Genomic DNA, 26,174 nt, shown 5'->3' with positions numbered 1-26,174 from the left:
TTCCACACTCTCCATTGTCACAAAACTAGCAATATGAACAACATGATAGTGTCTCAGGAAAGAGAATAACGTCAGCAGAATTCAAAAGATGGGAATGGCAGGAGCCAGGCTAGACCACTGAGCAAGGGCAGCAAAGTGCCCCTCAGGTTGGAGCAGGCGACTGGACATCCCTTCAGTCCCTTAACCAGCCAACGAGGCCAATGTATCCTACGTCACTGAGACGAGTAGAAGTGAGAGGGGCGTAAAACGCAAAACCAGTTCAGCCACATTAGCGTCATCCGCTAGCACTAGAAGCAGCATGTCAACTAGTTTGTTTCGCCTGATATGGTTCGGAAGGACATGGGCCACAATTAGACGGGCATCACACTGACAGTGGGTTGGATCCTCAGGTCGGAGAATGTGGCCATTGGTCAGACAAGTGTAGTCAATGCGAAGCTTACAGAATCACGAAGGGAAGTCTGTTATACGGCCGTGGTGCTCCTCATGGTTCGCAGTTTATTCGTAGGACCCAGTGCACACCAATCCATGTTCCAAGCCTCCAACAACTGACGGGATACAGTCGATCAAGGAAATGGAAATTTAGAGAAGTTGCCAAGATGGCCACTTCACCTACACTGACGCGTTTAACACCGTGACAGAACTTTCCTATTAAAGTAGGATTATGAGGTCAAGCTATGACACTTTACTCAGTTTTATTAGGAAGGCGTAAGTGACATCCCCTTTCAATTATGAATACACGAAGTGACCACTTCCCTTACATCAGAATAACTAAAATCCACAAAAATATTCCAGTTTGGACGAGCAGCACAGCACAGCAGATGGCTTCACGAGGTGAATGTGCTCTCCAGGGAGAATAAATTGATAGCAGTCAGTTGTTCAGTGACTTTAGCCGTATTTGAACATTGAAGTGCATCAGTGGTAACACATGAAAATTTGTGTCGGACTGTGATTCGTACCCGGATCTCCCGCTTAACGTGAGCAGTCGCCTTAACCACCTCGGCCAGCAGAGCTCGCTTCTCATCCGATCCAAATTTCCAGTCTGTTACACGCTACTAACGTAGCGTCCTCTTGTACACACACTCGCCATTTCGGGTTCCTGCAGTAATAATGTGTATAGGCATTTCCCACGTGACAGTGGCACCTCATAGCTCTCGGCACCCCTATAGCCACTTTACCAGTCATGGCCACATTGCCAGCTCTTCCCAACACACATCTGCTGTGAAAGACTTTAAAAGAAACTCTTCTAGGGCAGCCACAAGTTAAACTGCTAGCACTTCCACTCTGGCCGTTCCTCAGCTTTGGGCAGTTGTTCGAAACTGCCGGCAGGATGTGTAGTGGTGGCGATGTGTGTTGGCAGGTTCTGCCCGTCGGTGTTCCTGTACCTGGCGGGCACTGTGCCCTCCATCTGGCTGCTTGAGCTACACAGGATGGCCCGAAGGCAACAGGCACCGGCACTCAACATCAGCGCCATCACCGTCGGGGACCTGGACAAACTGTTTGGGGTAAGGCAACTTCTTCAAGGTAACTTTTGTACCAACAATAGGCGTTGAAGTGTCTGTGGGTTGTGGGGGCGCAAGTATGGTTTAGTAATCACCACAACTTATTGTCAAACAAGACTGAAATCTGGCACGAATTCCTTTATACGCCAGAAGTGTCTCTAATATTGAGAAACATTAAGTCGGGTGATGCTGAGGGAATTAGATTAGGAAATGAGACACTTAAGGTAGTAAAGGAGTTTGGCTATTTGGGGAGCAAAATAATTGATGATGGTCGAAGTAGAGAGGATATAAAATTTAGACTGGAAATGGCAAGGAAAGCGATACTGAAAAAGAAATTTATCATCGAGTATAGACTTAAGTGTCAGGAAGTCGTTTCTGAAAGTATTTGTATGGAGTGTAGCTATGTATGGAAGTGAAACATGGACGATAAATAGTTTGGACAAGAAGAGAATAGAAGCTTTCGAAATGTGGTGCTACAGAAGAATGCTGAAGATTAGATGGGTAGATCACATAACTAATGAATAGGTATTGAATAGAATTGGGGAGGAGTTTGTGGCACAACTTGACAAGAAGGAATCGGTTGGTAGGACATGGTCTGACGCATCAAGGTATCACCAATTTAGTATTGGAGGGCAGTGGGGAGCGTAAAAATCTTAGAGGGAGACCGAGAGATGAATACACTAAGCAGATTCAGAAGGATGTAGTTTGCAGTAGGTTCTCGGAGATGAAGAAGCTTACACAGGATAGAGTAGCATGGAGAGCTGCATCAAAGCAGTCTCAGGACTGAAGACCATAACAACAACATTAAGAAACAATAAATTAAAAATAAAATACGCTCAAAGAGCACACTGACAAAATTTCAGGCAAAGACATCTTCAAAAAAAGAAAAGCAAATGAAAGCAACATTTGTGATAACGTCAGTAGAAAATCAGAACTACACTACAAATTGTGCTGTATCGGTTGCGCTCATTCGCATGCCCCTGCGATGCTGAAGGCCGGTCTCTGCTGGCCTAGAGAGAAGAGAAGCACCCACATGGAAATTAATGAAATAAAAAATAATGTTAGACAACAGAAACGTCTTGCAGGATGAACATTGAGGTGGCCCAATCAAACATGACAATATGGGTACCACACCACGCACATACACACATTACTGGGAGGAGGGATCATCTAGTCTATAACGGAAACAGTTGGTCACTATACGGATCACGTTTATTCTTGTAAAGTAGAACACACAAATTACCCAACAGAACTTCAAATACTTGGACAATGGGATCTAATAGTGAACTGTAACAATGGTGCAGGTGGGTGGGCGCTATAAATGTGAAGTTACACGGATAACGCACGAATACGACCAGTCACTGTAAACATGGTAACTAAATTACAGGAAGAACACCGAAAAAGAAGGGTCGAATACCAGTGAGATCGACAGAGCGCATATAAAAAACAAACTAGCTTGCTCCGAAGTATTAAAACCGTATAAATGGCTAGCGAATGGCGTGAAGTAATACCGTATCTACAGGGAATTGGCGATTGCAAACGACGGCGCATCTTACCACACTCGTAGTGCAATACGGAAGGCGGTGGCAGTAGCGGCTGGAGGCCCTGAGCTCAGCTCCATCCCTGTCCAGAGTACTTCAGTGGAAAGACCTTTCTGTGCGACCACGAGTCCCGCCTCATCAGTCGTCCAGCGACGAGTCTTTCCTCTGTATCTTCCAGCGGCATGAGTTTCCTCTCACCGCCTAGCGTGAAGTTTTTACAGTACAAAAGCCTAACATAAAGTGCTCTGAAACTTGGCTGCTTGTTAGCCAGAGCAGTAACTCACCGACCAATAAAGGGAGGAAGTGAGAGTTCCGTCCAATAAATAAGAGTAGTAAAACAATATTTTACTCCTTCAGATTTTTACTATTTTTAACTAAACGTGCTCTGAAGTGAAGTGGGAAGGAGGGCAGAAAATCTCTCCCACTAGATGGCACAATTTTAAAAAGGACCTACAACAAGCCTGACATTTACGCAAGGCAGAGGAATTAAGAGTTCCTCGAAAACATTACGGTAAGAACCAACCAGAACCCTTGATTGTTTAAACCGAACGTTATTTTGAGGCGGTGTGGCGAAAATTCACACGGTCGTCTAGGAATTGAAACCTGGCTAGAGATATACCTTGCTGAAAGGCTTCTGTGAAGAATTACATGTATTTTTCAACAGAAGGCAAGAGTCGCAAATCCTGCATGGAGTGACGGAACCGAATGCTTGTTAGTCTACTTGTCACTGCCACCTCGCCTCGGCTTCGAAACATTTTTATCGTAGCGAACTCTTAAAAGGATCCTTATCTATCGCTTGTTAGCCCAGAGGCTTCCCCTGAGCAGTCCCTCCACCATACTAAAAGAGAAGTCAGTGGAAAACAACAAAAGTAGCAGCCCCTGGAGGCACTAAATCCAGATTGCAATTCCGATACACACCGTCAGTAATATAAATGTATGATCAAGGAAAATGAACATAAAATATTCTAAAATATTTTTTGAAAGATATAACTGCTATTTGACTGTACAACATGTTTTATTCTACAGTCTAGATTTCGGCCTTAGCCATATTCAAGTGTCCATAAATTCCTGTTTAGGGAAAGTTTGCTCCTGAACAGCAAGTACATAATTTTATTTGCTATTGTTAATTTGTTTTTCATCTCCCACCGCTGCATGTTGGATAACACGTGGTCTGCGTTTTCCTCATCTTACGTCTGGAAGCTGTAGATAGTCAAGATACCATCGGCGTAAGTTGCATTCGATTCCCTTCATAACTCTCAGGTAGTAGTTCTAACAGCGAATCCGCTATCAGGTCCCAAAACATTGACACACGTATCGAGGTTTGTGTGTAGCCCTTAGTGATCTCTTCTATTGTCCTGTGGTGCCCAGCAAGCTATTGCAATTTGGAACCCTTACACCAATCCGTGAAACTTAAGCCTTTTTCGGATTCTGAGACTTAGGCGATTTAAAATCAGGATCACCGTAGATGATATGCACCTGCGATGTCCATCGTAATTGCAGCACAACGTTAATTGTTTGTCCTGTGTACAAGTAGGAGAGCCTGATTAATGGACTTACCTTTGCAGAAGCCAGACAGACATGTGTCGAGAACCTAGAGCTCATTGAGCTCCTGAACTTCCGCTAATGTATTTGTTAAACATGGTCTATTGCTGTTCGGCTCTACGGAAACTAGGCCTTGGTTTGTAATAAATGCATGTGTAGATTTCCATGTTTCTGGCACACTGCCCTGCCTTAATACGTCATCCAGTAGATGTGTTAAGAATGGCGCTGAGATTAAAGCTACTTTTTCTATCACTTCTTAACAGACACTAACTGAGCCCGGTGCTTCGTCGCGTTTTAGCGTGGCTATCGCTACCGCTACTACATCTTGAGCAAACTGGAGTGCACATTCTTGTTAATGCAGTTCGACTTGCCGCGCGGGATTAGCCGAGCGGTCTGAGGCGCTGCAGTCATGGCCTGTGCGGCTGGTCCCGGCGGAGGTTCGAGACCTCCCTTTGGCATGGGTGTGTTCGTGTTTCTCCTTAGGATAATTTAGGTTAAGTAGTGTATAAGCTTAGGGACTTGATGACCATAGTTGTTAAGTCCCATAAGATTTCACACACACATTTTTACAGTTCGAATTCAACTGCAAACGGAGCATTAAATGATGGTCATTGGCGAAACACTGTTCAGGAATTATTCGACGGAGTTCCTTGCTGTTATTTTGTTCCATCGGTCTTGGGAAGAACGGACAGGTCGACGAGGGCATTAAATTTGTCAAAAAGAACCTTTTGCAGCTAATCCGAGAAGTGTTCCAGTTCTTATTCAGAAAGCGCTCCCAATATACTTTTGGTAGTGTCGCAGATCTTGTTTCACAACATTCGTTTACTGTTTAGATTTATCTCTCTTTTGTTCCTTCTTAGTGAGCGCAGGTAGTTCCTGCTTGCGTTACGGATTTCCGTGAGCAACTGTCAGCTCCAAATTTCAAGGTGTCTTAGGGATGGCTACATATGACGTCTTTGGATGTGATTTTCCTGCGCCAGCTGAGAGAGCTCTGTAAGAGCTTGCGCTCCGGGGTCTATGTTCTCAGGTAAATAGTCTAGGTTGAAAGAAGCTATTTCGGCATTAAGTGCCTTCCATTTTGCTGTTTTTAAATCCCATGCTTCCAGTTACATATCGACTTCACTATTTCTAGAGATTTCAGCTACAATTCTGATGGACGGTAGTAGTCATAGATTACTTAACCTCACAAGATATAAAATTATTAGTAGCTGCTCAATTTTCCAGGGAGATGTCTATATTTGTCTCTGCATTGGCACTGTACGATCTCTGCACCGGTACTCTTCGAAAACTTGCTAGGCTACATGCATCAACTCTTACAGCATTACATCCGGTTCAGCTGTCGTCCTGCTAGTATGACAAAGCGCGCGCTTTGCGTTCGCGTTGACGCCCATTCCAACGGTGATAGGCAGCATGACTGTACACTGCTGTAGCTCTTAATCTCACAACGTACAAATCAATCATGTGCGAATACCGCATAGGTAGGAAATAATCCAGGTGCATTGAGGAGTGCACATTTCTACTGTCACAGCACGCTAATCGCTTAATTGCGTGAATTCAATGACAAGATAACTACGATGACACTGATGATTGCTGTCTTGGCATTCTGGTGCCCAACAATTGTGGTAAGGTGTTTAGAGAAGGGCAGAAGTTTAGAGTTCGTCGTGTACGGTTCCTGGAATAGTACAGCATCGACACTCCGTTCCTCTACGATCTTTCGCGGCTCACTCATTACCGATACTCAGTGCGTAACGTTGATCTGCAGAAATACAAGCTAATTCTGCTAGGCGTATCTTGTATGGACACAGAAGCTAGGGGAATGTACACCTCTTCACGATATAAGACTGTATTTTTGTGTGTGAAGACGTGCCTGAGTAAATTGCACAGGTCTTTAATATCTGTTGGTATACTAGCTTAGCGCTGGATGCTTCGCTCTCGTTTGCGAAGTAATTGCATCAAAAATAATTTTATGGACATATATCAGGCCTACTAAAAGATTTATTTACTATTATTGAGCCGTTTCTTCGTCTATGCAATTCTGACAGTCAATTTGATATGGTGACTGTTAACAGCAATTTTTGATTTAGTTCACAAATTGCAACACCCTTCCCTACTTTTCATGTTAATTAAGGCTTCTAAAAGAAAAGCTTTTTCGAAATGTACTTCAGACCAAAATGCGATTCTGGTAGCTGAATCCAAGGTTTTCGTTATCATGGCTAATGCGTTCTTGTGGTGATACTTCCATAGAAGCTTCCATCCCATAATACATATTTCTTTATGTCTAACCGACAAATGAAATATTAATTTTCATGGATTTAGCCTTTTTTTAGTATAACGAAATACCTTCTTAAAAGTTTTCAACCCTATTTCGTCCACTTGGAGTAGTTTTTCCAAAAACAGTAAACCACGTATCTTTTTATTTCTAACAGAGATGCCAGTTACAAATTTTCATAGATTTAACTTTGAAAAGGCTTTCATAATGAGTAATTTCAAAAATTAATTTCATGAGTAATTTCATTTCCCCTATTTCACGCCCTTATGGGTTGAATTTCCAAAGACAGCGAAATGTGTATTTTTTTACTTCTAACTGAGAAGCTAAATACAAATTTTCATAGTTTTAGCTTGAAAAATGCCTGCATAATATTTCCATAGAAAGTTTCATCCTCTATTTCACCCGCATAGGGGTTTAATTTCCATAAACAGTGAACTCGTATTCTTTTTGTATCTAACAGAGGTGCGAAGTGCAAATTTTCATAGAATTAATTTTGAAAAGACTTTCATAACGAATAATTTCATAAAAGGTCTTATTCCCTATTTCGAACTTCGGGGGTTGAATGTCGACAAACAGCGGAACACGTCTTTTTTTATCTATAATCGAGAAGCCAAAATTAAATTTTAATAGACTTAGCTTTAGGAATGTTTTCATAATGAAACCTTTTCATAAAAAAATTCACCCCTTAGTCGACACCCTTAGGAAATGAATTTCCAGGAAACACTAAAACAGATTTTTTTTATTTGCAACCAGGACGTCAAATACCAGTTTTCATAGATGTAGCTATAAAATGTATTTTTCATCCAGGATTTATTTTTTTAAACTTTTATTCACTGTTTTACCCTCATAGGAGTTACATTTCCTAAAAATGGTGAAACACATGTTTATTTCTGACCTAGAAACCAAGTACCAATTTTGGAAGATCTAACTTCAAAATGTTCTTAATACCAACATTTACAAAAAAAACCTTTCGTCCCCCATTTCACCTCTTTGGGAGTGATATTTCAAAACATTCGTTCTTAAAAGGCGCCTACAGTAAAAATTCAACATCGTCTGAAGTTTCTACCCGTAGTGGTTTGAGCTAATCAGTGAAGAGTCAGTGAATGAGTCGGTCAGTGAGTCAGTCGGGACATTGCCTTTTATATGTAGAGATTGTTGCATCAACTGCCTCTGGCGCTGTAAAAGTAATTCTCCTTTTAGGTGTGCTAGACTTGTTAAAACTTATGGCTGCTTGGAGAATTATAGAATCCTCTAACCTACTCAGCTGATACTGTGTTCCGTATTTCCGTACACGTGGTTCGGGTTCTTTGATGGTGGACAAACAGTTCTGTTAAAATTTTGCATTCGCAAGATGGGGAGTGCTTTATATCTCTAGTGCGCTAAGGGTTCACCAGTCGCGGACGTGATCACCATTTGTTTGTAGGCTCTGTTGGTACAGGAGCTGGAGGCATCTGGTACTTATAATCCGATAACCAGATTACTAGTTGCTGAGTCTGCAACCGAACAGCTGGAAATGTGACATCAGTCCATTTGTTGACGCACGCTGTCGTCAGAAAAAATGGTCCATGCAGCCGGTGTTGTTTCTGATGTTTCAGTTGAATCAGATGGTACTGTGTCGCTGATTTCTACGTCAAGGACACAATTTATCACGATGGGCGTGTACTAATCATTGAGGTGCCACCATGTGTGAAGTTAACTTTGCCACGTTACAGTAACGAATTTGATATTTTGGGCCTTGAGATGGAAGGTTCTGCGTCATGTTTATTAAAAAGTCACTCTGAAATATGACAACTGTCGTAGTATTTTAACCCTCATAAGTTACTCAAGCTTTTTCGTTTAACGCAAACAGAAGCTCATCCTGAAAAAAATTGCCCATTTGAAAGCTTTCTTCTTCAGTTGCTGAACTGTCTATTGTTTGTAGAATTCGTTGTTTCTGCAGCCTGTTAGAGCAGTCATTGTTTAGAGCAGATGTCATCAGTGACAGACATTATTTTGAGTATGCAGAGGATGCAGGGTACCAATTGCTCCTGCCACGCAAGGTGACTTGCGTGTCTTGCGTCTGTGCATGGTTTCAAATCAACAGCACGTGAAAATTATTTGTGCCAAATTAAAAAAATTGCGGATTATTGAATACTTTCACAATCATTCCCAACTGTTTCTTTTTCTCGGAGGAATTCGTAAAGGGTACATACTTGTTTCCGTCATGTGAACATAGTTTTCCCTTTGTAAGGCATGGAATGCACTACGGTTTCTCACCCCGCTACATTTGGTGGCAAGAGCGATTTTACTACCATCGGTCATGACCCAGTTTAATAGGCATTTTGTATTTGGTCACATTGGCCAGTAACTAAAATCTTTTATCTTACCAATCTCAAAAAATATTTACAGCTTCGTTCTCCATACCCTAGACAAATATTGAAACATACATATACATATGTATTAAATTATAAACCTTAAACGCTTCACATAGCCACATAAAATGCATCAAATTATCTCTTAGATCTTAAGCGCTCCATATAGCCCAAGTGCAAGAAGCGCAGTGGAGCGGTTATAAAAGAAAGATCTGGTGACCATAAAATTAAACCTTGAATCAGGATAGAGCTCTCATATACTTGGGCACCATCTGTATATACTCTTGGCGCTACCAGCGCATAAAACATTTAAAACGAACCGCTGGGGGCTCTTTCCGTAACTCAAGAAACGTCTCATTTGATTTCACCACTTTAAAATATAAATAATGAACAAGAAAGAAACAAAGCTAATTTTAATTAAAATAGAGCAGCAGTAGGAAAAATTTTGCCATCGTAAACGAAACCCTGACTTGTACTAGGTAGTGTTACACTTACATAGTTCAACAAGAAACATAGTAGAAGAGAACTCTAACGTGATGCAATACTCGACACGAACATGACCAAAAAGATACCACCTACAAGGACAACGCCATAATGGACAGGACAGCTTAAAACGACGTCGCTCGTACACCAACTAACCACACTGCCTCCTAAGTAATGCCAATCAAAACTGAACAATTACTGCCCGGAACGTCGCTTGAACACTGTTAGCCACACTCTAGGTACGGGTCAGCCTGCTGTACCAGTACGGAGCAGTACATGGCGGCGAGCAAATGACAGAGGGCCCGTACTCGTTGCCAGAGGCTCGACACTGCCGATGCGGCTCAGTTATCGCACCTCGGTGAGGTCGTATTTATGCTGGCTAATCTCCAACACACTCCAATCTTTCTCGTTCACAGGCAAATTGTGACTGAGGCCCCGCACTAATTCACACTGCTCCACTTTCACCTTGGCCACAGGCAACACTCGCCAAGGTCCTCCAAGACCCTCTAATATCGATAGCTGCGAGGTTCCTAGAACGGCTGACTTTCACTGATCGTTTTCTCCACAATGGAATCAAACCTGTTTTTTCTACTGTGTAGGATTTGGAGAGTTGCGGCCGGGAGTTTTTTTCCGTTACATCGTTGTTACTATGCAGGCTCCAAATAAAAATTCACCTACCTCATAACGGCGTCTGCTCGACTTCCCTTCACTCGGCAATGTAAATACAAGATGACGCAAAAGCAGCGTTGATAAAAAAAAGATCTAATATCTACAATTACTGAGGCCGCGTAACTATAGTTATGAAAGAAAGTTCTGTAGAAATCCTGTCATTCAATTTTATCGGCAGTAAGAAAATGGATTGGCTTCTGGAAAATAATGTCCGAAATTTCCACGCAAAAATGTTTATTTTGTCCTTGATAGCCAAAAAAGGTACTATTCAGTCCACATTTAACTATTGGCTATTTTCTTCCAGTTCACAACTCATACATACATTTCACACGCACAGCAGCCAGAAAACTGTCCAAACCCGACCCGAATTAAACAACGTTTTCACAGATATTAATTTCGCCAATAATTTGAGTTATTACATTCGGTCCTTGTTGTGGATTTCTGAAAAAGAAACTGCTCGCCAAAAATGCTTAGAGGTTGAATATTGAAACATGCCATGTGGATACTATGAAGGCCAATATTTCACTCGCGAATATCTGTCCAACTCATTTAATCAAAATCTCTGAAATTTCGCCAAGCAGTCCTCAACAGCAACTGCTATAGACGTAGCTCACCAATACCTCAAGCACTAAGGAATTCTTCATCTTACACAATATTTTGACTGGCACTAGTAGCATGACCGTCAGCATTGAAAGCTAGTGAGTGACCGACGTCCTCCTTCCAGCCTCACTCCCAGTATAACTATCAGGTAACGAGTGGGAACCGTCTCAATTCCGATTGACTGACAATACTGGCTGCCAATCAGAATGCTCGCTCATGATAATACTCGCGCCAAAACTGGCCTGCACCAATCCTTATACACAGACGCATTTGCGTCGATCTGAGATGCAAATATCAAAGTAATGTTTAATAAACGAAAACGAAAAGACAATAATTCTGGAAATATTCTTTAGATACAGATTTTACTCCAGCTGACTTTCTGGCTGCTCTGTTAAAATAGCAATCACACCTAGACATACGTCATCATCAAAGTGAGTAAATCCCCTAGCATCATTTTCCCACGACAGGCTTGTGTAATTCTTGCAGTTCACTTAAGACAGTGTATAATGCAACATTGAAATTAAACGAATGTCCCACATACACTCTCTCATTTACTCACATAACCATATTAGACACAAATAATAACTTTGTCTGATTTTTGTATTATGAAAACGAAAAATACAATTTTAATATGAAAATCTCAGTTAATTAATTGTGCACACTGAGAGTTAGGTTTATATTTACCATTTATACCAAAAGATAAACTATCATATTTCCTAACTAAATTTAGTTCCCTAAGTGTCGGTTTTTTACTTTTTTAGTAATGTTTTTCTCTGACACTATGATAGTTACAATGTTGAAATTTTTACGCAATCTTCTCCTGACTAACAAAAGATAGTGTATCGATTTTGAAAATGATTGAATAATATTTAATATACTTTATTTAGGTTCTTACAGGTTGTGAATGTACGCGTCCAGTGAGAGACCTAGAATAGCTTTTCCACGGCAGGCAGTGACAGACGCTCGTGTGTCTCCCGGTTAGGCCGACAGATGTCAGCCCCCGAGTTACATGCAGCAAGCTATCCTAAAACAAACGTTCGCTCGGAACAACTTATGACGCTACAGTGTATCGTAGGTCACCTAGACCACCGCATTTAAGGCGGGTAGGACGTCAAACGGGCCGACTTGCAGCCGGAAAGGCACCCCACGACATTTTAATTTCCACTGCCAATACTTTTACAAATAAATTCATAAATCTTTGTCAGCATGACCAGGAAGGATTCAGAATTTACACTCACAGCAGTGGAAGTTCGAAAACATGACAAAATAATTTTTTTTTTACATGTGAAATTTCATCATTTTTTCACTTACTAATGGCAGCATTTGTTGTTATAGGTACACTTTTCTTCATTAAGTAAGATAGATTCTTCGATGAATTTTGCACAGCATACAAACCATACTCAAAGATGTATGAAACTCCAGAATTTTACAACTCTATTAAAAACTGTGGTAAAAATTGAGGTAATTAACTAGAAAATTTGTGTTTTTTTCATTAAGTTTGAAATATAACAGCTCATTCGTTTTTTCATGAATTAAATAATTTCTAGAGTTTCATACACCTTTGAGTATGGTTTGTATGCTGTACAAAATTCATCGAAGAATCTCTCTAACTTATGAAGATAAGTGTACCTATAGCAACAAATGCAGCCATTAGTAAGTGAAAGAGTGATGAAATCTTACACCTAAAAAAAATTATTTTGTTATGTTTTCGATCTTCCACTGCAATGAGTGTGAATCCTGAATCCTTCATGGCGATGCTGACAAAGTTTTATGAATTTGTTTGTAAAAGTATAGACAGTGGAAATCAAAATGTCCTGTGATGCCTCCCCTGCTCCATGTCGGCCCGTTCCACGTCCTACCTCCCTTAAAACATTTTTAACTAAAATCTAGCCACACAAAAAGCTTTTGTAGTGACTTTTGGTCGAAAAGTTTCGCCCCACGTCGAAGGTTTGTGTTTGCCTATGCGGTGTGGCGCGACAGGTGAAGCTGACACTTCCCGAGGTGGACGCGGACCTGTGGGTGACGCTGATCGAGCAGTGCCTGATGCTGGCGCTCATCCTGGGACGCTGGATGCTGCCCAAGGGTGACCTGACGAGGGACCAGCTCTCCCAGCTGCTGCTCGTCTACATCGGCACCGCCGCCGACATCATAGAGTTCTTCGACTCCTTCAAGGTACCCAAAACCCTGTCTACCACTTCACAAACCAAAATTAGATGCGCAGTGGACGGCAATGTATTAATCCAGCTACCTTCAGCGACCCGAGTCGAATAATTAATGGACGATACAGAACCCGCCCATGCCAAAACCACCCCTGATGTAGCGGGCAATTGTGTAATTTCCGGTTTCATTGACACTAAGCACAACGGATAATAAATTAGTCACCCTCTGGCGACGTCACCTTAACACCGCCTAACATTGTATCCAACCTTGATAATGACGTCAATTCGACGAGGAAGAGATTCCACAAGTTTCTTCAGGTATGCAACAGCCAGTTGATGAGATCCTGTAGACGATGTACGATAGTGTGAGTGTTGTTTAAACTCAGAACTTAGGCATGCAGCCTTGTGAACAAGGCTATCGTCATCTTGAAAGACAGTGTCTACAGCATAGTCATCATGAACAAATAGCAATGCTAGATCACCGAGAATGTCTAAATAATCAATCTGTTTCATGTTCACGATAGGTGGATCCAAGTTATGGTATGAAAAACACATCCAAAAACATCACAGAATCGCCTCCGGCCTGAACTACGCCGGCCACACTCTGCGTGTTAAAAGCCTAACTGGGCCATTGTCCACACATCGAGTCATTTGGAAAGAAGCACAGTCAGTGGCCGTGCGGTTAAAGGCGCTGCAGTCTGGAACCGCAAGACCGCTACGGTCGCAGGTTCGAATCCTGTCTCAGGCATGGATGTTTGTGATGTCCTTAGGTTAGTTAGGTTTAACTAGTTCTAAGTTCTAGGGGACTAATGACCTCAGCAGTTGAGTCCCATAGTGCCCAGAGCCAAAGAAGCACAGTCGCCACCTGTCAGACAACGCAACAAGCCTTGGGTCGGGTAGTGTACCATTTCCGTAGCTTTTGCGCCAGTTAATTCGCGTAACTTCAGGTGCTGTTGTGAGCAACGGCCTTTTGCGAGGTTTCCCACTCCCAGTGTCCATTGCACGCAGTTTCATTCGCAATGTTTCTTGTGGAAATGTATACGACGAATATTTTGTACATATGTGGGTCGACAGCCTCCAAGAATTGCGTGAAAAAATAGGCTGTACAATTATCCTTCATTCATTGTACAGTTGGCCAGTTTTGACGTTAACTCATTTTGAAGGACTTACAAAAGAATATACAACACGGACTCGTATTACATTATATATATACACGTATATGCTGTTTCGAGCCACTTACTATATTTAACGTAAGACCAGAACTTCCTAGGATTTTCTGTCAAGTCGGTACATAGAATTTTACTTTCGAATTCACTGAACGCTTCACGCATAGCCCCCCTCACGCTAACTTTGACATCGTTTAGCTTCTGTTTGTCTGAGAGGTTTTGCCTGCGTCTAAACTTGCAGTGAAGCTCTCTTTGCTTTCGCAGTAGTTTCCTAACTTTGTTGTTGAACCACGGTGGGTTTTTCCCGTCCCTCACAGTTTTACTCGGCACGTACCTGTCTAAAACGCATTTTACGATTGCCTTGAACTTTTTCCATAAACACTCAACATTATCAGTGTCGGAGCAGAAATTTTCATTTTGATCTGTTAGGTAGTCTGAAATCGGCCTTCTATTACTCTTGCTAAATAGATAAACCTTCATCCTTTTTTTTATATTCCTGTTTACTTCCATATTAAGATATGCTGCAACGGCCTTATGATCACTGATTCCCTGTTCTGCGCTTACAGAGTCGAAAAGTTCTGGTCTGTTTGTTATCAGTAGGTCCAAGATGTTATCTCCACGAGTCGGTTCTCTGTTTAATTGCTCGAAGTAATTTTCGGATAGTGCACTCAGTATAATGTCACTCGATGCTCTGTCCGTACCACCCGTCCTAAACATCTGAGTGTCCCAGTCTATATCTGGTAAATTGAAATCTCCACCTAAGACTATAACATGCTGAGAAAATTTATGTGAAATGTATTCCAAATTTTCTCTCAGTTGTTCTGCCACTAATGCTGCTGAGTCGGGAGGTCGGTAAAAGGAGCCAATTATTAACCTAGCTCGGTTGTTGAGTGTAACCTCCACCCATGATAATTCACAGGAACTATCCACTTCTACTTCACTACAGGATAAACTACTACTAACAGCGACAAACACGCCACCACCGGTTGGTTGCATGCAATCTATCCTTTCTAAACACCGTCTGTGCCTTTGTAAAAATTTCGGCAGAATTTCTCTGGCTTCAGCCAGCTTTCTGTACATATAACGATTTCAGCCTCGATGCTTTCTATCAGCGCTTGAAGTTCCAGTACTTTACCAATGCAGCTTCGACAGTTTACAATTACAATACCGATTGCTGCTTGGTCCCCGCATGTCCTGACTTTGCTCCGCACACTTTGAGGCTGTTGCCCTTTCTGTGCTTGCCCGAGGCCATCTAACCTAAAAAACCGCCCAGTCCACGCCTCACAAACCCTGCTACCCGTGTAGCCGCTTGCTGCGTGTAGTGGACTCCTGACCTATCCAGCGGAACCCGAAACCCCACCACCCTATGGCGCAAGTCGAGGAATCTGCAGCCCACATGGTCGCAGAACCGTCTCAGCCTTTGATTCAGACCCTCCACTCGGCTCGGTACCAAAGGTCCGCAGTCAGTCCTGTCGACGATGCTGCAGATGGTGAGCTCTGCTTTCATCCCGCTAGCGAGACTGGCAGCCTTCACCAAATCAGATAGCCGCCGGAAGCCAGAGAGGATTTCCTCAGATCCATAGCGACACACATCATTGGTGCCGACATGAGCGACCACCTGCAGATGGGTGCCCCCTGTACCCTTCATGGCATCCGGAAGGACCCTTTCCACATCTGGAATCATTCTCCCCGGTATGCACACGGAGTGCACATTGGTTTTCTTCCCCTCTCTTGTTGCCATATCCCTAAGGGGCCCCATTACGCGCCTGACGTTGGAGCTCCCAACTACCAGTAAGCCCACCTTCTGCGACCGCCCGGATCTTGCAGACTGAGGGGCAACCTCTGGAACAGGAAGGCAAACAATAATAGCTGTGAACAGTTCCGAAAGCTACTGCTCACATGTCTGTACCCATCAAAATGACGGGAGCTGATTCTTCTACGACGTCGTCATTAATACTTCTCAGAAACGTCATAAATACTTAATTCGTTGCAGACGTGTACCTGATAAATATTTATTAAAAAGTCACAAAAAGATAATTGTAGAATAAACAAATTACAAAAATCTGCTGAAGCCAAGCACCAGTAAAAATGATTGCGATGCTTCTCGTGTTTATGTGCAGCCGCGTAGTTCGGTTAGGGTGCTGAAGAGCCCTTTACAGTGTATCTTAAATGCCGTCACCTTGTTTGGAGGACGAGGCTATCAGCCGCGACCCCGTGCTGGTGCTGCTGACGCTGGCCATCTGGTCGTGGAGCCTGCTGCAGTTCACCGTGGTGCTCACCGCCACCAAGTCGCGCAAGTCCCGGCTCGCCACCACCGTCACCGCCGCCCCACCGTCTCCGGATCTCAGGCAAGCACTTACACTGTGAGAGGAAACCCTCAGAGTAGTCGCTAGTCTGCGTAAATGATACTCTTGTCTTTGTCGTAAATTGTAGATATCGGTAATTTGCGGTTAGGAGAACTTAATGAATGTTCAATAAGGAAGTAATTTTGCAGAAATAGCAGAAATGTTCAAGGAACTTAAAGCATACAATATGTAAGCGACTTAGATTGGTAACTTCCTTGGAGATACAATGGCAAAAATTTTGCTCCAAAAATGAAGTATTGTAGTCATAATTTCAGCAAAGATGTCATCAGAAGTAATCCGCTTATTATTTCTTTTCTCCTTGAATATAAAAATAAAGGCAGACATTGTAGATTTAAAACATGTTTATAAAATTCAGTAATACACCCCAGATCCTCCATCCATATACGTGAACAGGGCATTTACCAGGCATACACGTTAAGAGCGCTCTATCACTTTTAATAAATGTTATTTAGTTTTTGAGCCCTCAGCCTTCTGACTGGTTTGATCCGGCCCGCCATGGACACCTTTCCTGCGCTAACCTCTTCATCTTAGCGTAGCACTTGCATCCTATGACCTCAGTTATTTTTGGATTTATTCATATATCTGTTTGGTTGTGTCAGTCAGTTGCAACGGACACATGGGCCAAGATCAATGAAGGTACTAGTTCCACACTGTGTACTTTGGTGTACAGAAGCTGTTCGTGCTATTCGGCACGTTATTGTGTGAATCATTACGGTTAATCTCGAGATGTGTGGTTCGAGAATGGGTTTGTCAGCCCTAAACTGGTAACTACTACAGTTGTATTTTATATCAATGCAACTGAGACGGCTGAAATAAAAATTTATTCAATTTCTTCAGTACTGAACACTTGCGGACCTACGACACCGTAGCAGCATGCCTCGAGTAAGCAAGGATTGTTTTATTTGTTTTGATTCATGCTACCATCCCTGAAAGTTGCCTACCCTACAGTCTTAGCAACAACAGTACTGGCCTGTGTAGTCCATCGTGAGAAGTATCAGAATGCTTTTCGCATATCACATTAGACTCGGTTGTTTCTGGATGAGGGTCCCTTACCTCAAATCGAAACGTATACCCTTTTCCATGGTCCATGAAAATTTGTATTATCATCACGGAATCACCCTGTCTATTAGAATAGGCGAAGGCAAATAAAAGAAATAGACGCGGGAAATGAGACGCGGTGCAACAACTTTTTCTACCATAGCCCACGCCTCCATCAACCACCTTAAAGTCAACAAATGACAGTTTGCGTTTGCCTTTGATCTTTCCATGTCGTCAAGGCTTTAGCCATTGTTACGTCATTAACTGATGTTCGGCTATAGCAAATTGTTCAAAACCGCTGTGCTTTCGATAACGATCAATACACTGGTACACTGAAACGGCGTGCTTTCAGAGCAGGCCTATAATACTGAAAGCACCAAATACAAAAAACTTTAAGCACCAGTAGGCATTTTCCCGTCATTTTATTATAACAAATTGTACCATAAACTACGGGCGTGGCACAGATGCTCAGTTGTTAGGTGCTTTAAAACAGTATTTTTTCATAAAAAGTAAGTTACAATATAAAAACCATCAAATATGGTCTTCAGTTGTAAACGATATAATCCAATACGGCGTCTCCCAAGTCCTAATTGCGACGCAAAAGCGATCTTGCATTAATTGCCCAATTTGCTCTCCGTTAGACAAATATCTGAGTAGTGTGATTGTGCCTTTCGCGCTTTAAAATGCTCTGTAACGCGAAATTACACGTTATAAAGTCACAAAACTAGAACTGTTCCTCGTCAAGGTTTACTTTCGCGTCTTGTGTGAGGACAGTGTAAGGGTTGTTTCTGGGGAACAGAGCGAAGCAGTGTACTCGTAACACACTGGACTCACATAAGTGAGGTCTGCGGTTCAGTTATCCATCTGACGATCTGGGTTCAACTTCACTAGTTGCTACAAGGTCGCAGACTAAAACAGTGATCTAGAAAGTGTAGAATGAATTTATTTCATTCTCGCCAATGATCAAAAAATTTTTGGTCCTTAGACTATTGAACATGTGCGACTACGCTTTCCTCATTTTGTTGACGAGGTCACTATGGCTTTATTATATTAGGACATGATATAAAACAGATCTGAAAATGGTCGTTGCTGACCGTTGCCAGAGGTGTGCAAGTCGTAGGCTACTCTTAGCAGTGCCAGTTGTGTTGACAATTCGAGCGGCGCGATCTATTCCCCAACGAATTTGTAGCAGTTCTGAAGCGAATGCTGTGAAGCGTTTCCTTCAGCTTAGAAATTGAGTTGAACTCGAGAAGGCTTAAATCAGGGGAGTGCAGTAGGCGGTATAGTACTTGGCAGCCACATCAGTCAAACAAATCGGTAACAGCTTTCTCTGTACGTGTTTGAGCATTGTCCTGCAAAATGATGGTCAGGCCCTGCAGAAAGTGTCATCACTTCTGTCTCTAAGCTGGTCGTAGGTTGTGTTCCAAAAATGAACAGCATAGAGATAGGACCTGACCATCATTTTGCAGGACAATGCTCAAGCACGTAGAGTGCAAGCTGTTACTGATTTGTTCGTCTGATGGGTCTGCTAAGTCCTATGCCACCTACTGCACTCCACTGACTTAAGCCCTCGTAAGTTCAACACGATTTCTAAACTGAAGGAAACACTTCACGGCATTCGCTTCAGAACTGCTACAAATTCGTTGGTCCATAGACCGCGCCGCTCAGTCGACACAACTGGCTCTGCTACGAGTATAATACGACTTCCACGTCGCTGGCAACGGGTTATACACAATGCTGGTGACTACATTGGAGGTCAGTAAAACTTTTCAACACGTACTGTTTTGTACGAGCTGTAAATAAATAGTTGCCACTATTAAAGTTCCAACCCTCGTAGGTTCAACTTTCCCGTGGTTTCCCAAGGAGTTTTAGCCAAGTGAGAGATCAAAAGAACGCAGCCGATTTCCTTTCCCAGCGCAATCTAGTGATTCCGTCGGTGAAGGGACGTCAAACTCTAAAAAAATTTTTAAATGTATTATTTTTTCCGACTGCTCGCCAGGGGTGGCTGCTGCTCGGTGGACGTGTGGGGCATCGCGCTCAACATGCTGCTGCAGGACGCTCCCTTCCTCGTCTTCCGGCTGCTGCTCATCCTGCACTACCGCATCATCTCCTACATGAACGTCTTCTTCACCTGCAAGAACACGCTCGTTATCCTCCTGCAGCTCTACCGCCTTTACGTTGTACGCGCCGAAGCGGCCGCCGCTGCCAAGGCAAGTATCCCTCCACAAGGCGGAAAGCTCATGGCTTCCCATCCGGGTAACATTATTTACTTACTAGCTATGTACCTTGTGCTGGCTTCCACCTCCGCTCACTCAAATATATGAAATACATCTTTACCAAAATGAAGTGTGTAAGTGTCCCAAATCTGTTTTGGGAGCAGCGCAACAGATGTGGACCGATATAAGATTAGAAAATGTAAATTGCATATCGCGATGTGATAACCAGTCTGTGCTGTATGATTGATTAAAATAAGAATCTGGTCGTACTATAAGCTAGAAAATCTGAAAAATAGAACTCGTAACCCAATAAATATTGAGATAAACGTGTGATCTGGTGGATTAATAAACATACAACACGTTGCTTCCTCAAAATCGGTTCCCCATGTTAGATACCATTCGTAACTACAGACCACCATTGGTACTTTCTAATGGGCAGAGCAAGAAAGGCAAAAGCGAACAGCCAGGCTTCTCCTAGCTGCTGTCTAAAAAATTTGAAGGCCGAGCATTATTTTGTCACACAAGCATATACACTCGAAATCTCTTACTGTTAACCAACAGACAGGATTTTTACACACACACACACACACACACACACACACACACAGAATTTTTAGAAAGGGTCATTACAGTACCCAGCGTTATGAGGATGTGTATTTATTCCAATCTTCTGTTAGCCCATCTTTTCCTCCACCTTCTACCGGTAAATCTCCTCTTCCTTTCTTTGTCCATCCCCTCTTGTCTGCCCATTCCCTCTTCGCTGTCCATTTCTTCCTCTTGCCTCTCTCTGCCTAGCTCTTCCTCGTCCCCCTCTCCCCCCACCTTTCTTTCCTGTGTCATCTCCTTCTCTCCCCTCCCTCTCTGTCCATCTACTCCTGCCCCCCCCCCTGTCTAGTCCATCCCCTCCCCACCCCTTCTCCTCGTTATCAAACTCACCCCAATAAAAGCTGGTGGTTCTTACTGCCTAACTAACATGTGTACCAAATTTCGTTGAAATCGTTCCGAGGTTGAGAACGAGCTTTTTACCTGTGTCTTTGTCCATATAAGCACATATATATTGCAAGTGTATGCTCTTTGAGAAAATCTATACAACCGGCATTTGAGGCTGACTGCAGAGCGATTCTACCACCGCCAACGTACATTTCGAGTGAGGACCATGAAGATAAGAGAAAGTTCGTACGGAAGCATATACATTGTCGTTATTCCCTTGCTCTATTTGCGAATGGAACTGAAAAGGAAATGACCAGTAATAGCACAGGATTCCCTCCACCATACACTATATGGTGGTTTGTGAAATACGTATATAGAGGCAGATACAGATATATTGAACGTATTTCACACGTATCTGTCCACATATTTCACATGCATCTCTCACAAATTTCGCCCTCCAGTTTCATTTTAACGCAGCTCAATGTCTGACGTTGTATCTTTTGAACAATGGGTTGTACAATCTAATTTTATAGGTACGTCTCATGGTACATGTGGCTACAGTGGCGAAAAGTGTTATGAATAATGTTAGTAGCAATGAAATAAAAAATTTATACGTCTTGCATGATGCGGCCGTTTTTCTCGCATCTCATTGTTTAAAACGTCGTACCTTCTGAACTATGAGTCGTGTAATGATACAATGTTGCTGGTGCATTCAGAGGTATGTGTGAATACTCTCTGCAAAACTGGTGCGAGTGCAGATTGTAGTAAAGAAGTAATAAATCAACACTGGAATACAGATAGTTATAAAGAAGTAATAAATTAAAACGACGTGCTTCACGCAGCAGTTTTACTGCATGTACAGCGAAAATGCAGTAAACGATGAACTTTCTTTACTTTCATGTTTTTGTGGGGGTTGTCAGCGAGAAAAATTTTCGTAATGGTTTGCAATTATGTGGAAAGCTTGCTGGATGACTAAAGTATAACTATTCACGAGTCATGGGCTACACGGCTTTTTCACAAGCACCAGGGACGTAGATAAATTTTTCTTCCGAGTGGGTTTCAGTTCTGTTAAAGTAAAAGATGTTCGTCCAGGTCAGAATACCAAGATATTAGCAGCTGAACTCTCATAACTTGTTTCGACGTTTAGAACTGGAACACAAGTTGTATCTACTGAAAATTCGGATACAGATGAATGGAGATGAAGGCAGTGCGGTAGAGAAATAGCAATGCTTATTGATGTTGATGTAATAGCTCCGCAAATCTCTAGCACTTAACGCCTACAGAATGCTTGTTATGGGACAGTCCATTTCAAATGCTTTCTTTCGCAGCATAGCTACCCATATATTGTGTAATGTTTCAAATTGGTAAGCATCGCTTAAGTTACATCTGTCAACAAAGAAACGTCACTTTTTACAGCAGGAGTTGGAAATGGAGAAGCATTAACACAATCGCACTTATCTTCTGAAGTGACTACATCATACTGACAACAAAAAGTGAAACCAGAACTATTTTCCAGTGGTTTTAACATCTTCACCACTTTCTTTAGGGCATGCATCACGTGATCCCAAGTTACCTACTGTACCATGAAAAAATGATTTAATTTCTGCTTGTGAAGTTTGTTTTTCAGTTGTCTGCTCCATGATAGTTCCTAAAAAGAGTCAATGAAACTGTGAAATATTCGGTAGTGAAATGTGGTGGCACTATTGGGTTAAAATAATCATAAATTCTGCGTGTTAAGGTGAAAATGAAGTAAGTCTAAGAAAGGAGAGTATCTAGAACATTAATTTTCTAATGCGTAATCTGAAGGTGAGAAATTATATGGAATGAAATGTTTAAAAATTCCACAGACTGACTTTGGTAATCCTCCAGAACATGGGTTTCCAGACTTTTTGCCACTGCGTACCACACGGCATTTTTATAAATTTGGGTGTAGCACTGTAGTTGTTCAGTTAACAGTGAACCCTGGGGTGGGGGGAAGGGTGGTGCAACAGACAGAACGACGACTGCCGCTGGGTGAGGAACGATATGGGAGTAATAATTTTCACCACCTCGCTAAGTGCTGACAACATTCGAGCGGTTTTTGCGTTGCGCCGATCAACTGCTGTGTGTGGTGGAAATGTGACACACACACACACACACAAGTAACAAGGTTTGGTGGAAGCACTTTTTTACAGACCAGTTCATGTTCACATGTGGTACTCTTATTTGTGGAAAATAACACAAATTATATCAAGCTGGTTGTGATACAAATATCCAATGAATAAGAGAGGATTAACATTAAAAATTTATATATCACTTTAATATCACAAATAATGTAGACAGCTGTGCGAGACACTAATAAACTGAATATCGAGTATAATAAATTAGGGTAAAAATACAAAACAATATCACATCAGACTTCGACGCTAAATTATACTTCAGAATCAGTAATTAGTTTACAAATTTAGATTCTAATGAAAGATGATTTACATGTTTACAAGTTTTAGTTTGAAGTATGTCGCCGTTCATTTTTAATCAGAGCTTGAAATTCTGATTCGATCGAGCTCAGCTTCACTCTCAAGTTTTCTTCAGCACTAACGCCGTTTCTGTATTTATTTTTAATGTTCGACAAGTCAGAAAACCCATTTTCACACATGTTGATGCAAAAAGTAGGATTGGTTGTTTCAAAAGTGAAGGGTACCGTATTGTATTTTTGTTCCCATTCTGATAGGAAGAAGAGGTTTCTTTTCGAAAGCATCTTACATTGCTCTGTCGCTAGGTATTTCGATGGAAGTTTCTTTCGTGATTACTTCTTCTGGTAAGTTTCCTGAAAATGGATTACTTATCAAATCATATTTTATCGAATCTTCGGGAAAGTCTTTTTTGTAACTTTCTTGAAGGGCCTCTAAATACGGAATAATGTCTCGAAATAAATATTCCATGGGAGCTAGTTCATTGTCTTTCATAAGTGATGTAAAGGAAGTAATAAGAAAAAGTTATCGTTCAGCAATTGTGAACTAAAAAGTCAACTTTCTGTTCACAGCTGACAGCAACAGAGACTCACCAGTTGTGTAAGTTTTTCCTTAGTTTCAAATTCTAAAACAAGCCAGTAGGAAGTTTTTATTAACTTGTTAGCATCAATGTTTATGAAATTTGGCATGCATTTGGAGTACTTTTCTTTTTACAAAACCGAACTTCATTTTCTGAAAAAAAATGTTGTTAGGTCTGCAAACTAACACAGAGTGCTTAGAAATGTGATCACGTGTTAGTAAAAAAGGGCTTCTTGCTTTAATTTGAAGGCTTCTCTAAGCATACAACCAATGGGGGAATTGAGTTCTCACTGATTTCTGTACTGGCCTTCACTGTGACACCATATTGTGAGTAGCTTTCATCATATTTGCGGTTAGGCGTTGTTTTAGGTTTTTTAAACTGCTTCCTTGGAGGTAGAAAGAGCTTTACAAATCGCTTCGTGGTTAACTTAAACATAGTGACGCACAAGCCACGCAATCTAGTTGAGCTTTCTTCATATCAGGATATCTTTCAGCATAACACCCAACAAAGCGACAATAACAATAAACCGTTCACTGCATAATGACTCCTGCAGCACCACAAATTGGTACACGACAGAAGTTGGCAGCAGTTGCAAAGCCGCACGAAAACTTCGGTATAACCACCGACAAAATTCGATCGAAATATAACCAGCTTCAAAACAAGATGAATCATTCCCGACCACGGCAGCGAAGACTAACGTAGGGAGGTTTTGAATCTGATTGCATGGCTAGGGCCCCCCGTCGGGCAGGCCGTTCGCCAAGTGCCGGTCTTTCGATTTGACGCCACTTCGGCGACCTGCCGTCGATGATGATGATGATGATGATGATGATGATGATGATGATGATGATGATGATGGCAGCACAAAACCCAGTCCCTGGGAGGAGAAAATTCCCCGACCTAGCCGGGAATCGAACCCGGGCTCAGAGGATTGACAATCCGTCACGCTGACCATTCAGCTACCGGGGGCGGACACGTAGAGAGGTGTGGGGAGGGCACAATCCGACCTTTCTGTGTTCAGCGTACATTCCAATACAAACATTCTGAGCTAAATCCATTACTTCAACATAATGCAGATGCTACTTTTCTCAGATTCCTATCCCACTAACGAATCAAGTAACGTAAGTGAATAATTTTATTTATATAGTTTTCTTGCAAGAAGACCACCTGAAATGCCCTTGCGTACCGACAGTGTTGCGCGTACCACCGTCTGGGAACTCCTACTGCAGAAGATAAGACCCTTAAAAAGCACGTCACTACAATATTTTATTCATTACAAGATAACTATTAACGTTGAAGGTATCACTGTGGTGGTCAGTAGATATTTTTCATTGTCTGATTAGCTCCGTCGGGTAAATCGAAGAGTGTGACTGGAGTGTGGCGAATTGTTTCTATGACTTTCACCTATATTTTTAAGTTTTTTGGCTTTAAATGAAAAAGTATGATTGACGTGCCAGTGTACACATGTAACCCGCTGTTTTTTTTAAATTAAAATCAAAAACTTCCCTAAAGAATGGAAAGTAGTAGACATGTAACATACCATTCTCATTTCCTTCACACTCGTATAATGGCGATCCAAGCAGCATACGCAAATGTTTTCGTCAAGTAACATTGCAACTTCTTACTTTGTACCCTAAGGGAAATTGCATTCGCATAATGCGTGATCATGCCACAAAGTTCGTCGAACTTTTCTTAAGGTAATGTCCCCTAGTACAGCAAAGAATTCATCGACAGAATTCGGAAGTTTTCGTGTCACTGCCAGCGTGCTTGCTGATCCACACGAGCTGAAACTAACCGTAAGTGACACTGCACTGCCTGATCTTGAGCTTTTTCATCAATTTGATTTTGTTTCATATTCGTAGCTACAAATAAGTTCCAGGTGTGAATATGAACATAGGCCTATATAGCTTTCACGAAACCTTGTTACTCCCTAGCATCACATCATTTACAGCTAGCGCTAGATCGCAATGCGGAGCTGTGTCAACACTGTGGGAGATTTCCCCCATAATATTCCACTGAACAAGCTGTACTACTATTGGCTTATGGCCGAAAAACAGGGCTGCCGTGCTAAGTTTACGCGATTTCGCCGTATTCAACGGTTTTCAGTTTCCTTCACCATATTATCAATTATGCAGTTTTCTATATGAACAAAATTTGCAAACACTTTCGAAATTGCCTATTTTAAGACATAATTTGCAGATGTGGCGTATCAAGGAAATATCGGCATCCCTTTAGAAATATTACCAAAATGAAATATGAATCAAAAACAAAACTAAGTATTTAGGTATACCAAAAGGGTGGCTTCTCTATGACTTCCC

At 41.9% G+C, this 26,174-nt stretch overlaps 1 protein-coding gene across 1 annotated transcript in view; it reads left to right on the top strand.

Moving 5' to 3' along the window:
* Positions 1–26,174, top strand: part of LOC126416947 (transmembrane protein 26) — a 99,748-nt gene that overhangs the window by 21,575 nt on the left and 51,999 nt on the right. Inside the window, exons 2-5 of the mRNA XM_050084827.1 lie at positions 1,358–1,502; positions 12,935–13,126; positions 16,470–16,627; positions 19,683–19,893. Of these exons, the coding sequence (XP_049940784.1) occupies positions 1,358–1,502; positions 12,935–13,126; positions 16,470–16,627; positions 19,683–19,893 (706 nt within the window). The remainder of the gene's footprint in view (positions 1–1,357; positions 1,503–12,934; positions 13,127–16,469; positions 16,628–19,682; positions 19,894–26,174) is intronic.

The sequence above is a fragment of the Schistocerca serialis genome, chromosome 8 (assembly GCF_023864345.2).
Source record: "Schistocerca serialis cubense isolate TAMUIC-IGC-003099 chromosome 8, iqSchSeri2.2, whole genome shotgun sequence".
NCBI classification, from domain to species: Eukaryota; Metazoa; Arthropoda; class Insecta; order Orthoptera; family Acrididae; genus Schistocerca; species Schistocerca serialis.
Note: the sequence above shows the minus strand (reverse complement) of the source record. Positions and strands in the feature narration are given on the sequence as shown.